This window comes from Macaca nemestrina, chromosome 1, assembly GCF_043159975.1.
Source record: "Macaca nemestrina isolate mMacNem1 chromosome 1, mMacNem.hap1, whole genome shotgun sequence".
Classification (NCBI taxonomy): domain Eukaryota; kingdom Metazoa; phylum Chordata; class Mammalia; order Primates; family Cercopithecidae; genus Macaca; species Macaca nemestrina.
In genome coordinates, this window is record NC_092125.1 from 226,380,822 (window position 1) to 226,396,418 (window position 15,597).

General features: G+C 44.9%; 1 protein-coding gene across 30 annotated transcripts in view; it reads right to left on the minus strand.

The window, feature by feature from the left end:
- The window catches only part of LOC105479380 (calmodulin binding transcription activator 1), a 975,024-nt gene that overhangs the window by 24,242 nt on the left and 935,185 nt on the right, over positions 1-15,597 (minus strand). For 16 of the 30 annotated variants that reach the window (XM_011737369.2, XM_011737361.2, XM_011737354.2 and 13 more), the window contains 6 exons: positions 12,997-13,148; positions 8,365-8,561; positions 7,895-7,973; positions 7,336-7,651; positions 6,424-6,947; positions 489-676 (listed from right to left, as the gene is read on the minus strand). In XM_011737369.2, coding sequence (XP_011735671.2) covers positions 489-676; positions 6,424-6,947; positions 7,336-7,651; positions 7,895-7,973; positions 8,365-8,561; positions 12,997-13,148 — 1,456 coding nt within the window. The remainder of the gene's footprint in view (positions 1-488; positions 677-6,423; positions 6,948-7,335; positions 7,652-7,894; positions 7,974-8,364; positions 8,562-12,996; positions 13,149-15,597) is intronic. The other 14 variants (XM_071067081.1, XM_024792358.2, XM_024792356.2 and 11 more) reach the window with 1 other exon arrangement.

The window sequence follows — 15,597 nt, forward strand, 5'->3', positions numbered from 1 at the left end:
TGTGTTGCCCAGGATGGAGTGCAGTGGTGCCATCTCAGCTCACTGTAACCTCTGCCTCTTGGGTTCAAGCGATTCTGCCTCAGCCTCCCAAGTAGCTGGGATTACAGTAGGCGCCCACCACCACGCCCGGCTTAATTTTTTATTTTTGGTAGAGATGTGGTTTCACCATGTTGGCCAGGCTGGGCTCAAACTCCTGACCTCAGGTGATCCACCCGCCTTGGCCTCCCAAAGTGCTGGGATTACAGGCGTGAGCCACCGCACCCGGCTTAACATGATCTCTTATGCTTTGATAGCAGTAAAAAAAATAATGGGAGAGGCAGGAATAGGAGCTGGGCCTTTAAAATGGCAACAGAACTTGTCCTAGTGCTTCCTTCCTTCCTTGGTATGGTCTGCTATGGCACCGCATTCATCAAATACAATCAGCTTCCCCTGCCTCCAGTTAGATCCGGGAATCTAACCTGCGTAGTGATCCCTGTAACTTTACTCACCGGATCTGGGCAGCACTGGGCAGGCAGTCAGCATCCGCTAGGTAACTGGCCAGCCAGCTCATTGTACTGCTGATGGTGGCAGGGTCTGTTCTTTCCAATCCTGAGGACTCCATGGGCACAAAATTCTCCTGCTTGATTCGGTCAGGTGTAGCTTCAATAATGTGTTCTGCCAAGGTCATCATGTTCACCTGAAGTCAGAAGTTCACAGGACACTCAGGTTAGAAAGGAGCCTTAAAAGTTATCCAGGTCTACCTCCCCTGCCTCACCTTGGAGAGAAAAAAATAATAAGGCAGGAGGGCAGACTTCCACCTCAATCCAATGCAAATATCATTTTAAGGTTATAACATAATACACCGAAATGTGCTGAGATCCTGAGACCTGATTATCTCCAAGTCATAGTCTGGCCCCAGACCTTTAGCCCAGTCTTGGAGGACTTCTGGCTTGTATGTACTCCCTACTCTCAGGGTCAACCAATTAATGACACTGGGCAGTTCTAGAGTAACTTGTAATATTAATGAGGTGTCACTATTAGTTATATAACCAATATCTAACCACCCCTTTTGCTTGGCCTAGAGAACCCTAGTCTAGACTGGGAATAGTGGCTCAAGCCTGTAATCCCAACAGTTTGGGAGGCCGAGACAGGTGGATCACTTGAGGTCAGGAGTTCCAGACCATCCTGGCCAACATGGTGAAACCCCGTCTCTACTAAAAATACAAAAATTAGCCGGGCATGATGGCGCATGCCTGTAATCCCAGCTACAGAGGCAGGAGAATCGCTTAAACCTGGGAGGTGGAAGTTGCAGCGAACTGAGATCGTGCCACTGCACTCTAGCCTGGGCGACAGCACGAGACTCCAACTCAAAAAAAAAAAAGAAAAAAAAGAAAAAAGAATCCTCAAAGCTGGTCTGGATTAAGATATTCTTTATGCGAATCAGAGATGTGAACTGATTCTTAAAAATGTCCTTGCATACCTCTTAGAAGTGGTAACTGAAACACAGCACTTTAGGTTCTTAAGTGAACTGAAAATGTTCTCAATGGAACTATACAAGGTGACAAAATGCTTCTCCTGCAACATGAAGGAGCCTCAAAAACATCCTGCTAAGTAGAAAAAGCCACAGTAGACTGCATGGTGTATGACTCCACTTATATGAAACGTCTAGAAAAAGCAAACCTCTGGGGATAGAATCAGATCAGTGGTTGCCTAAGGCTGGGCAGAGATGGACTGCAGATGGGCACAGGACACTCTGGAGTGAGATGGAAGTCTTCTAGAAAGGGACTGTGGCGATGGTTGCACAGCTGTATATATTTACTAGAAGCCATCCCGTGTGCACTTAAAATGGGTAAATTTTATCATATGTAAATTATACCTCAATAAAGCTGTTAAAAATGCTTACTGTCGATTTTATAAATTTTCATCAAAGAACAAGACTTAGTTTTTGTAATAAGAATAAAAATTAAAAATTTAAGAAAAATATATTGGGCCAGGCGTGGTGGCTCACGCCTGTAATCTCAGCATTTTGGGAGGCTGAGGAGGGTGGACTGCCTAAGCTCAGGAGTTCAAGCCCAGGCTGGGCAACATGGCAAAACCCTGTCTCTACCCAAAATAACCCCCAAAATTAGCCAGACATGGTGGTGCAGGCCTAGTGCTTTCTCACAGTATCTGTAATCCCAGATACTAGAGAGGCTGAGGCAGGAGAATTGCTTGAACCCAGGAGATGGACATTGCAGTGAGCCAAGATGGCACCACTGCACTCCAGCCTGGGTGACATAGCAAGACTCTGTCTCAAAAAAAAAAAAAAAAAAAAATTGTAGCCTTCTTTCACCTTCTCTATTGGCCCTCTTGATTTGTGACTCAAACGGTAGGATGTAAATTTTGCCTTTATTCTTTTTCCATGAAAGTATTCAATATATATTTAATATATTTAAAACGCAAGGTGGAATTTCTGAAGCCTAAAAGGTTATCACTCTACAATCACTTTCCTAAATCCTCCATTTCATAAACATGTAACAACGTAAAAACATCTTAATAACATTCTCAGCAGCTGGACCTGAAAAGTCACATCACTCATTTCTAAATTTCACGGGTTGTGCTCAGAGAAGACAGTTTTAAATGGGTAGCTTTGGATTTTTATTCAAATTTTCTCCATGTCCTAGTATATGAGCAGTTTTCATAAATGTGTCTTGGACATCTGAAAAGAACAATTATATATGTAATTGCTATGTGTATTAACTACATATATGCATATAGTTATATATATAGTATATTAAATCTATCATATATTAAATATATATTAAATCAAGTCTTCTGATTTTGTTGTTCAACTTGTTCATATGCTTTTCATATCTACTTGATCTGAAAAAATTCTGAGCTAGGTGTTAGTAACACACTATGACTGTGGGTCCACATTTCTTTGTATTTACTAGTATTTGCTGTAATGTTTCAAGGTTATGGTGCTAGGTATACAATAGTTTGTAACTGTCATATCTTCTTGATAAACTATATATATATAAAATTTGCCTTGAATCGTACTTTTTATCTTTTTTCTTTTTATACTCATTTATCTATTATAGCTCTATCATTTCATTTTCATTGTTTCTCTTTCATTTCATTTTGGTTGTATTTCTTACAAGTAGCATATATCTTGCTTTTATAAAAAAAAAAAAAAAAAAAACCGAGGCCAGGCACGGTGGCTCACGCCTGTAATCCCAGCACTTCGGGAGGCCGAGGTGGGCAGATCATGAGGTCAGGAAATCGAGACCATCCTGGCTAACATGGCGAAACCCCATCTCTACTAAAAATACAAAAAATTAGCCGGGCCTGTAGTCCCAGCTACTCGGGAGGCTGAGGCAGGAGAATGGCGTGAACCTGGGAGGCGAAGGTTGCAGTGAGCAGAGATGGTGCCCCTGCACCCGAACTTGGGCGACAGAACGAGACTTCATCTCAAAAAACAAAACAAAAACAAAAAACCAAATCCAAGAATCTGGCCTTTAATAGAATTATCACTTCCTAGCGTGTGACTGAATCATGTGTGAAAAGGTTCCTCTGTTTCCTGATTTCTATAGTTACGTTTTCCTTTGTTACCATCCCTGAACTTTTTCCAAAAGGGCCAAATTTTTCTTTTTTCCCCTTCAATGACTTAGAAATTCTGTAGCCTGTTTTTTTTTCTGTTTGTTTGTTTTCTTTTTGAGATGGAGTCTTGCTGTGTCACCCAAGCAGGCAGTAGCGTGTTCTCGGCTCACTGCAACCTCCACCTCCCCAGGTTCAAGCAATTCTTGTGCCTCAGCCTCCCGAGTAGCTGGGATTACATGCACCCACCACGACGCCTGGCTAATTTTTGTATTTTTAGTAGAGACAGAGTTTCACCATGTTGGCCAAGCTGGTCTCGAACTCCTGAACTCAGGTGATCCTCCCGCCTTGGCCTCCCAAAATGCTAAGAATACAGGCATGAGCCACCGCGCCTGTCCTTCTGTAGCCCGTTTTTATGCTACCTACTAACTTGACATTTCTAACTAGCATATTTCAGCCTATCCAGTGCACATCTATCTATATCACGAGTGGAACAAAATCTATTACTGTCTCTGAACCAGAGAGCTTTCATACACTTTTACTCTCTTCATTTCCCTACCCTCCCTGGTTTGGTTAAAATAATTGAGAATTTTAGTTCTAGGAGACTGTTTAAACATTATTCCTCTTCTATTTAAAGAGTCTCTTCCTCACAACTTCCTCTCACATGCAGCCACACTATCAATAATTGCTCAGTTTTCCTGGTTTGATTGTTCACTCCTCTATGAACAGTTTTGCCATTTTCAAAAATTATTTCATTGTTTTTAAGTGTTATCTTTTCACGTGGCTAAAAAACTTTCTTCAGACTGCTGCTTTTTCCATAGACACACGCTCTTAATTTGGCAAGATGCTATTCTCTTACAGATCTGTGAAAATAGGAAGTGGATTTTTTAAAGGTTATTTTCTATTTCCTGCATGAACTCTGTTTCAGTGAAGGCCACTTTCTAAAAAGCTGCACTATCCAATGGCTATTTAAACTTAAATAAAATTAGAAACCCAGTTCCTGAGTTGCACTGGCTATATTTCATACATACGCCCTTTACAATGGCTACATGACAGCTATGCTGATCGAGTGCCTGATTCCGCATGTGGCACCGAATGTCTCCCATGGTGGGCGGCATGGATAGAGGGCACGTCCACCACTGTGGGAAGGTCCTAGGCATTTATATTTATAATATAGTTCTAGATTGCTCAGTTTTGGTGTCTGGTGTGGGTTCCATCAGGAAGTGTGTAAAACAGGATTTGGCAAACGATGGCAGGCTGAATCCAGCCAGCTGCCTGTTTGTGTAAATAAAGTTTTACTAGGAGACAGTCACCCTCCTCCGTTTAATGCTAAGGCTGCTTTGGTGCTGTTAGGGCCCATTAAGTAGCTAGGACAAAGTCTGTACGGCCTACAGAGCCTAAAAATATTCACTACTTGGCTCTTTATAGAAGAAATGTACCACCCTCTTGTCTAAAACATTATTTGATTTTTCTGGGCAGTCCTCCCCACGACTGCAGTGGTTGGTAGATGATACGGTTTGGCTATGTCTCCACCCAAATCTCAACTTGAACTGTAGCTCCCATAATTCCCCTGTGTTGTGGGAGGGACCCAGGGGGAGATAACCAAATCATGGGGACGGTTTCCCCCATACTGTTCTCGTGGTAGTGAAGAAGTCTCTCGAGAGCTGATGGTTTTCTGAGGGGTTTCCGCTTTCGCTCGGCTCTCATTCTCTCTTGCCTCTCTTGCCTGCCACCATATAAGATGTGACTTTCGCCTTCTGCCATGATTGTGAGGCCTCCCCAGCCACGTGGAACTGTGAGTCCATTAAACCTCTTTTTCTTTATAAATTCCCCAGTCTGGAGTATGTCCTTAGCAGCCGTGTGAGAACGGACTAATACGGTAGGTCAGAAGTGGTGCCCCCGACAACTCCCCAGAAATAGGAACACACTGGTGAGCATGCAAGCTTCTTTCTCATCCTCTGCAAACAGCAGAGGGCTGGCGAGAAGGGGCCCCTGGGATGCAATGAGCAGGAATGGCTCAGAAATCAGGCCTCTCCCAAGACGTGCTGACCAGGACATGTGATCTCCTCCACACACCTCCCTCTCCTTGTATCACTTCTACAGGCACGGGTGGTGCCCTGTTGAATTTTGAGTCTTTTTTTCCCTTTTACATTTGTTTCAGGTTGCATCAATGGGAGCTGGAAAGAGAGGAAGTCAAACTTGTTTTTAGGCTGCCCTTATGGTCCTCCCCTATATATTTTAATAGATGGAATTTGCTTATTAGGCTAATGTCAAGTTTATTTCAGTACGTATTCTCTTAGTCCGTAACACGTTTAAGGTCCTAAAAGGATTCTGGAATTGCTAGATTTATTATAAGGGCAGTCAGTTACCAGCTTCAGGAATATTTCACCGCCCTCCTGAGAGCCTCACGCCATATATGCCCTTTACAATGGCTAGATGATAGCTACGCTGGTCAAGGTCACTCAGATAATTCAAAATCTATCCACGGGCTTCCTGTCCTAGCTATTTTTAGGGCCTTGACTATATTCTAACTAGTACTTAAAACAGTGAAATCAACCAACCTAAATGCAAGGAGGAAGCAGATGATGTACTGTAGGGTCCTGAGTGAGTTCTGAGGAGCTGGTACAAAGAGGGAAGGCTTTGCTGAGACCAGGGTAACTGGTATTCAGGCCCTATTCCTGGTGCCCGATTCACCATATGAAAATGTGGCCCCAAGGAAAGAAGATACTCCAACGATGTTCCGCTCAAGACCAGACTTTGAAGGCTTCGCGGGGGAGAAAACGATACAACCTTCGGAAACTGACCGTAAAGATCACAGCGACTGTACCGCACCGGCCTCTGCGGGCTTACCCCGTCCCTGCTTTTTACCTGTATGTCATCCATGGGCTGGGCGCATTCTTCATTTTCTGCACTATCACGGTAGGACCCCAGCTCTGTATTCACCACCTCTCTGTTAGCCATCATCAGGACACTCATTGGTTCCCGTGGACGCACCTGTGAAGGTGCTGCCTCCTTTCCTACACTGGTCCCCTTCGGATTTCCAGTCACCTGTACTGTAGACACACCAATGTAAAGATCTTTGGAATTCCACTTTCCTACAGGCTGAGATCCAGAGGCTTGAAATGCTGCAGTCTCTGGAGTGGGAGGGGAGAGTTCCCGGCTGAAGTCCCTCACTCCTTCACTGGGGCTGAGTGTCTCGGGGACAGACTGCTTAGAACTAGGGCTTTGCTTCCTGATATTTGGCTCTTCCAGACTCAGTGCAGTGGGAAGCAGCTTCTCCTGCCTTGTCTGGAAGTACTCAGGGTTCAATTTATGCTTTTTGGGAGCCGGATAATCTTTGTGGCTCTCACTGCTGTAGTAATTAGAGGGTTCAGAACGAGGTCTTCTCAGCTCTGAAAAGTACAGTAGAAAGGATAGTCAGGACAGGAGATACAACTAGGAATCCTAAAGAATCAACACTTTCTCTATGCCTGAGAGACACCAAGCGCAAAGCCGGAACTCAAGACCCGTCCCTAACGTTTCAATATCCCCAGGAGCATACATCAGATTCAGATCCTCCTCCTCCAAAATTATGTATTTCTTGCATGAACATAGAACTTTTGCTACTTTCTTCTGTACTGGGGGAGGGGGCAGCACTAGGCATTCTTAAGGAAAAATCAGAAACATTAACAAAAAATCGGAAATGTTTGTGACTATCCTATGGACTTTGCTGAGGGCAGCTGCATGAAAGCAAACGGGATCTCTGTCAAGCTCTGAGATGTCATGATTCTGAATTCTTACCTGGGTTGGTGCTTGCAATAACAGTGACTCCCTTGGGTATTTCTGGAGAGCTGATGGCTTCGCTGTGCCACTGGGCCATCCAGCTCTCTGTGCTGGGCTCTTCACTTGCAGGACAGTGGATTCTGGGGTTCTGTCCCAGCTGAGCCTGCTCATCTCTCTGCAGGTGCTCCAGACACTCTGCTAATTTCACATGACCCCGTGACCTGGCAATTCCCAAAGGCAGCCTTCCTAGAGAGTCAGGAATCGAGATGGCCCGACGGTCCCACTTGTACAGCACGACGGCAGCTTCCAAGTGCCCTAGGGCACACGCCCACATCTAGAAGACAGGGAGACACAGCAAGCGTTCTCAATCAGAGGTCAAGACCAGACCTGACTTTTGCCATTGGTGCCAACTGACAAACTGGTCCTTGCTGGCAATCTCGGTGGGGCCACTGAAGATTCCCATCCCAAAGTATCTCCAAAACATGCCATGTGTCAGCAAGAGACAACAGTGGGAACCAGGCACATCCAATGCCAGGCTGGAAGGATGGCGAGGGGGCTACGTGAACCCATTCCTTACCAGAGGGGTACAGGAGAAGTGATCCACATTCAAAGGGTCAACTTCCAGTTCCAGGTCAATGCTATCCGCGTGCTTTGTACTATAAGGGAGAGCACCAGAAATTATCACACTATTCATCACCGTTAAAAGGAAACACCAGAGTGTTATAAAACCCCACCAAGATGAAACCCAACTGGGCATATAATATCCCATGGTGAAGAAACAGAGAGTCCCAGGGCAGCGTGGACACTCCATTTGGTGAGGGGTTCAAAGAAAATAACAAATTCAACATTTAATTATTATCTTACTGGGTATTTCTTGGGAAGAAGTTCATAAAACTCCCTTGGAAACTGTCCTAGGACAAAGCCCTTTGCTCGCCGGCTATAAAGCGGACCGAACGGGTAGATTTCTTCCGCGGGTGGCAGTGCTCAGGAAGAATGTGAGCGAGGATGCGTGAGGCTGACCCCCAGCCAGCTGCACCATAGCCTTACCGCCATTTGATGAGGGTCTGGATTAGGGTGGCATAGCCCTGGGCAGCGGCCAGGTGGAGGAGGGTCATTCCGCGGAACGTTTTTGAGTGGATCAAGTGCTTGGACTTCGCCCAGCAGGCTCGGCTCATCATCTTCTCGCATACCACGACCACACGGCTCTCAAAGCAGCTCCCCAAGGCCCCGGTCCCAGAAGCACACTGTCACGGAAGAGCGCACGTTACAACCTCAGGACTAAAGGCCTTCCACCCCATCAGCGCTTTGATGTAGGGGAAACAAATGCTTTACGATTAGAAACTCACAACGGAAAGCGTAAAACACTGAAAATAAAGAAACATTGGCTGGGCATGCTGGCTCATGCCTGAAAGCCCAGCACTTTGGGAGGCTGAGGTGGGCAGATCACTTGCAGTCAGGAATTCAAGACCAGCCTGGCCAACCCTAACCCTAATCCCGTCTCTACTAAAAATACAAAAATTAGCCAGGCGTGGTGGTGGGCGCCTGTAATCCCAGCTACTTAGAGGCTGAGGCATGAGAATTGCTTAAACTGAGGAGGCGGAGGTTGCAGTGAGCCAAGATTGTGCCACTGCACTCCAGCCTGGGCGGCAGAGCGAAACTGTGTCTTAAAGTAAAAAACAAAACAAAACAAAAATTAGCTGGGTGTGGTGGTGTGCACCTGTAGTCCCAGCTACTCGGGAGGCTGAGGTGGGAAGATTGCCTGAGCCTGGAGAGTTCAAAGCTACAGCGAGCTGTGATCGCGCCACTGCATTCCAGCCTGGGTGACAGAGCGAGACTTTGTCTCAAAAAATAACAACCACCAAAAAAACCCCAAACCCCCAAGAACCATCCATGAAATTGAGACTAAAATGTGCTTAGCTTCAGCTCACTAGCACCTTTGTAAAGTTCACAACTCGAAAGACACGAGTCTATCTATTACGGCTGACACTCTGATTAGGAACTTCATGCCGATTCATCTTGGGGAAAGTGTACACAGCCTTAAAAAAAAAAAGGTGGCTCGGCTCTAGCCTTCCTGTAGGCAGTAAACTGTTATGAGACAGTGGAGCAGAATAGCTTTCCTCACGTTTCCACTGGCGGGTATAGTGGCTCTTTCACTCTCTTGCTTCTTCTTAATTTTTTTTTTTTTTTTTTTTTTGAGACAGAGTCTCGCTCTGTCACCCAGGCTGGAGTGCAGTGGCAAGATCTTGGCTCATTCCAACCTCTACCTCCTAGGTTCAAGCGATTTCTAGGTAATTTTTGTATTTTTAGTGGAGACAGGTCTCACCATGTTGGCCAGGCTGGTCTCGAACTCCTGACCTTAAGTTATCTGCTCGCCTCAGCCTCCCAAAGTGCTAGGTTTACAGGCATGAGCCACCGCGCCCAGCCTCTTGCTTCTTCTGAAGGAGAATTAGATCACTTAGATGTGGATTGTTTTTTCCTTAAAGAAATGACTAAAAGTATCTAATAATAATCCAGTCCTTTGTATAAAGTAAAAAGGATACTGAGGAGAGCATTTAGAGATCTTGAAATTTAAGCATTATTAATAACAATAAGGGCTACAGGAAAGAGAAATTTACTAATTTTAACCACATGGGTTACTTACTATGACTCAGTTGTAACGGAAGAAAAATAAAATCAAAGTTAGTAAACTTCAACAGCTTATCTGAGTCTCTGTGATAGCAGTTTTATGTTTAACACTTCCCCAAATAAATGGCACTTCTAGGCTAATTTGTATCTCTGGTGTTATTTAAAAAGTACTTTTTTTTTTTTCTGGCAATACACTCCATAAACTTTACTTACTACAGAAATCCTATGCCTCCTCGCGGATTTTTATTTTTAAATGTGGAAAAAATGCCTCCCAAAATAAAAAAGGCACATGATGGGATTGTTACGTCGGCCCCATCAGAGCTGTAAAAACACCTACAGGAGCAGACTTGGGCGAACCCAACATGCCACAAACTGACCTTGACTCAAAAGGCCAAGGCACAGCCATTCCACACACACCAGACACGCTCGTCAGCACATGGAAATCGCCAGAGTGAACGAAAAGGGAATTTTTTTTTTTTTTGTATTAAACAAAAACAGCCATGTCTCTATCCTGCATGGCAAACACAGACATTTACTGAAGGCAACTGAAACTGATGAAAAGATATTCAATAGTGGTTAATATGGGATGAGATTCTAGGCCAGTTGCGTGGTGGCTGAGCTTTAAAATGACATTACATACCATTCCTTTTTTTTTTTTTTGAGACAGAGTCTCGCTCTGTCCCCCAGGCTGGAGTGCAGTGGCCGGATCTCAGCTCACTGCAAGCTCCACCTCCCGGGTTTACGCCATTCTCCTGCCTCAGTCTCCCAAGTAGCTGGGACTACAGGTGCCCGCCACCTTGCCTGGCTAGTTTTTTGTATTTTTTAGTAGAGACGGTTTCACCGTGTTAACCAGGATGGTCTCGATCTCCTGACCTCGTGATCCGCCCATCTCGGCCTCCCAAAGTGCTGGGATTACAGGCTTGAGCCACCGCGCCCGGCCACATACCATTCCTTTTATGCCACTTTTGTTGGTGAAAGAAAAAGCATTTTAAGGAGATCTCTTATGTGAGCCATGAGGTAAATTAATGATTACATCTTTTATAAAACTTAGTACTATCAGTCAGGCACAGTGGCTCATGCCTGTAATCCCAGCACTTTGGGAGGACAAGGTGGGCAGATCACCTGAGGTCGGGAGTTCAAGATCAGCCTGACCAACATGGAGAAACCCCGTCTCTACTAAAAATACAAAATTAGCTGGGTGTGGTGGCACACGCCTGTAATCCCAGCTACTAGGGAGGCTGAGGCAGGAGAATCACTTGAACCTGGGAGGCAGAGGTTACAGCGAGCCGAGATTGCGCCATTGCATTCCTGCCTGGGCAACAAGAGCAAAACTCTGTCTCAACAACAAAACAACAACAACAACAACAAAACCTAGTACTATCAGGTGAAAAAGAAGCCTATCTTAGGCCGGGTGTGGTGGCTCACGCCTGCAATCCTAGCACTTTGGGAGGCAAAGGTGGGTGGATCGCCTGAGGTCAGGAGTTTGAGACCAGCCTGGCCAACATGGTGAAACCCCATCTCTTACTAAAAAGACAAAATTAGCTGGGCGTGGTGGCACACACCTGTAATCCCAGCTACTAGGGAGGCTGAGGCAGGAGAGTCACTTGAACCTGGGAGGTGGAGGTCGCGGTGAGCCATGATTGTGTCACTGCACTGCACCCTGGGCGACAGAGCAAGACTCCATGTCAAAAAGGAAAAAAAGAAGCCTATCTTAGCCTTAATAATATTTTACTGTGTGCCAAGTCATTTCTTTCCTGCTGATTTCTGAAGATGGGGGAGCAATATGAAAATGTGAGGAGGAAAGAGGCTAGCTTTTTGGGTGTGACATATGATGCTATTTTAACCTCTTATTATTTGAAATATTACTAATACTTGATATTTATGAGGTTCATAAAACCAAAAATATTCACCTAAAAACTTAACTGTGTAAAGGAAATTATCATTTGTCTTGAAGAGAAAGAGGGGTCATTATTTGAGGTTTTTTTTGCAAAGACTGAGTAGTGGAGATAAAAAATACCATCAGCTCCTTTAAATTTATCTTAGGGTCCCGAGAAATAATTTCTCCCTGGGAGACTTCCCCAAAATGAACTTCCTAAATGAAACGTATATAAAGCCTTCAAGACCAATGGAACTCTGAAACAATATTTGGTAATTTACCTGTATTTGGCAATATCATACATTCTTCATGGAACTTACAGAAAGTTTGTGAAAGATGCTGTAATGCATAATATCATTCTACACTGAATCATTACATAAACACTTTCTTTGGGCTCTTTTCATATTGACCTTGAGTTTATAAAAGGCTTATATGAATTACTGAATTCAATTATGTTTTATACCTATACTTAAGACAGGGATAAAATACAGAATAGAAAGTAGGAAGATTCTAAGTTAATTCTGAACCCTAGCAGAATCTGAGTCACCATCTGGCTTTTTTTTTTTTTTTTTTTTTTTTTTTTTGAGAAATAGGGTCTTATTCTATTGACCAGGTTGGAGTGCAGTGGAGTGATCATGGCTCACTGCAGCCTCAACTCCCAGGCTCAAGTGATCCTCCCACTTCAGCCTCCTGAATAGCTGGGATCACAGGGATGTACCACCACGCCTAACTTTTAGATTTTTTTTTAGAGAGACAGGGTCTCAGTATGTTGCCCAGGCTGGTCTTGAACTCCTGGGCTCAAGCAATCCTCCCGTCTTGGCCTCCTAAAGTGCTGGGATTATAGGTGTGAGCCACCACGCCCAGCTGGCATCTATTTTCCAATTGGTTGTCCTTAACTCCCACTACCCTATAATTCAGTAGTGAATTCTGAGATGAATAGACATAACTTAAGGATTAGGTGGGTAAACAACTGAGAAGCTCCACATTCCAAGGCTGCTTCCATACTGCACAGATTATAATGCTTAAAAGCACAGGTACTATAAAGTACTCCCTCAGGCCTTCTGCCTGAATTCAGGGACAGCATCAGCAGCAGAGAAGAGGCCTGTGATCCATCCACTGCCACGCCAATCCATAAACATGAAGCGAAACGGGAGCCGAGCATCAGCACCACCTCGTACCTGTGCCTGGCTCCCTCCATTCCCGCTCCCGCTGCCGCCTCCACTGCTGCCGCCTCCGCTCGCCTGTTTGTGCTGCTGGGACCCCGTCATCTCAGCCATCCTCCTCTCCATCTGCTCCAGTCGTTCCAGGATGGACATCCTGAACTGGTTATCTAGGGCAGAGCAGGAGGAAGAGTAAGGTTGGGTTCTGGAAGAAAAGCAGTCAACATGTGGCCTTGCCCGCCTTGTGAGACCAGCATCCAAATGCTGTCCGTAACTTCACCAAAACAGAGAGGTCTCTGCAGGCCAGAGTTCCCCAGCACGATCATGAGTCTGTCACCTCACACAGGATGGTGGCATCTTCAGCAGCCCAAAGTTCTCAGATAAAGGACCAGAAAACATCTTTTTGTCAGAGATCAAAAAGAGGTTCAGGTTCCTGCCCCCCAGTTTCTTTGTCAAATTCCCCAATGGAAACCCTGACATGAGATCTGGTAGAGAACCCTCTAGAGTGAGCAAAATAAATAAATACAATTTAAATTAAACTAGTAGAAGAAAGTAATCATGGCAAGAAAGGAAGGTATGTTAGACCAAATTATTAAAAAAAAAAAAAAGGTAGCATCTCTTTTACCAAAACACTGAGTTTTTACAAAAAAAAATTTTTTAAAAATTTTATTTCCTGACCCAGGCTCTAGCTTTTATAATTTATTTCAGGAATAGCATTATTCAGTGCCTGAGAATGTTACACCCTTTTTTGTTTTGAGACAGTCTCACGTTGTTGCCCAGACTGGAGTGCAGTGGTGTGATCTAGGCTTACCCGCAACTTCCACTTCCCAGGCTCAAGCCATCCTCCCACCTCAGCCTCCTGAGTAGATGGAACCACAGTGTGCACCACCATGCCCAGCTAATTTTTGTTTTAGTTTTTTTGTTTCTTTGTTTTTAGAGATGGAGTTTCACCATGTTGTCCAGGCTGGTCTCAAACTCCTGGGCTCAAGGAATCAAAGTGCCGGGAGTACAGGCATGAACCACCATACCCAGCCACATTTCATTTTTTTTTTTCTTTTTTGAGACAGAGTCTCGTGGTGCCACCCAGGCTGGAGTACAGTGGCGCAATCTCGGCTCACTGCAAGCCTCAGCCTCCCAAGTAGCTGGGACTACAGACGCCTGCCACCACACCTGGCTAATTTTAGTATTTTTAGTAGAGACAGAGTTTCACTATGTTGGCCAGACTGGTCTTGAACTCCTGACCTCGGGATCTGCCTGACTTGGCCTCCCAAACTGCTGGGATTACAGGCGTGAGCCTCTGCGCCCAGCCCCACATTTCTTTTAACACGTGTCTCATCAGAGACAAACATAAATAGGTACCTCAACTTCTACATCAGAGAAACAACAGGAATTACTGTTGGAGCTAGGATTGAAACTCAAAGAGAAAACATGTTGTGATTCTGTACCACTTTACTAAGATTAGAACACATCTCTCCACATTCCTACATTTACACACACGTGTGTGTGCACACACAAGCATACACGTTAGAGTTGGGTCACCTATCCGTGTACATAAGAGGAGTTAAATCGATGTGAAAATCAATCTGCCCATACTCGCTTCATATATATATAAAATATACATATTATATGTCATAACATGACATATATAAAATATATGATCTATAATAATATATGTTAAATATATATATAGAGAGAGAGGAGACTTTTTTTGAGATGGAAGCTCACTCTGTTGCTTAGGCTGGAGTGCAGTGGCATGATCTCGGCTCCCTGCAACCTCCACCTCCTGGGTTCAAGCAATTATCCTGGCTCAGCCACCCGAGTAGCTGGGACTACAGGCACGTGCCACTATGCCCAGCTACATTCTTTTGTATTTTTAGTAGAGACGGGGTTTCACCATGTTGGCCAGGCTGGTCATGAACTCCTGACCTCAAGTAATCTGCCCGCCTCAGCCTCCCAAACTGCTGGGATTACAGGCATGAGACCCGGCGCCTGGCCACACTTCACAAATTTTAAGGAACACCGTGCTAGCTATTCAATAGCAAACAGGGGAGGTCTCTCCCTGCTTGAGCACAGGCAGACCTTGGTAAGTGAAGAAGGCAGCATAATGTGATAAGGAGGGATGGGGTGGGGATAGAGTTTAGACAAGTCAGGAAAGGTGACACTTCGAGTTTGATCAGTATGATGAGAAGGAGCCAAACATGTCCAGAACTGGGGCCTGGTAATAGCACATGCAAAGGCCCTGAGGCAGGGCATTCAGGGAGCAGAAGACTGTGTGGCTGGAGCACAGAGGTAGGGAGAGCAGGAGACGATAGAGCTGGAGGTGTGCAGGAGCCAGACAGTGAACGGCTATGCAGAGCCCTGGCTCTGCCATATAATAGCTGTGTAGCTTTGAACTTAGAACAAAACCTTTGATGCCTCAGTTTCCTCACCCCTTAAATGGGGACAGTAGTTATACCTACCTCAGAGAGCTGTTAATCTATGTAAGTGCTCAGAACATGATAAATCCTAGGTTAGCATGCTTGCCATCACCATCATCTTTAGACAAATGAAGTCAATGTATGTAGAAGCTGACTGAACAGCTGTGACCACATATTTCTCCTCCAACTGTTGAGAACATAA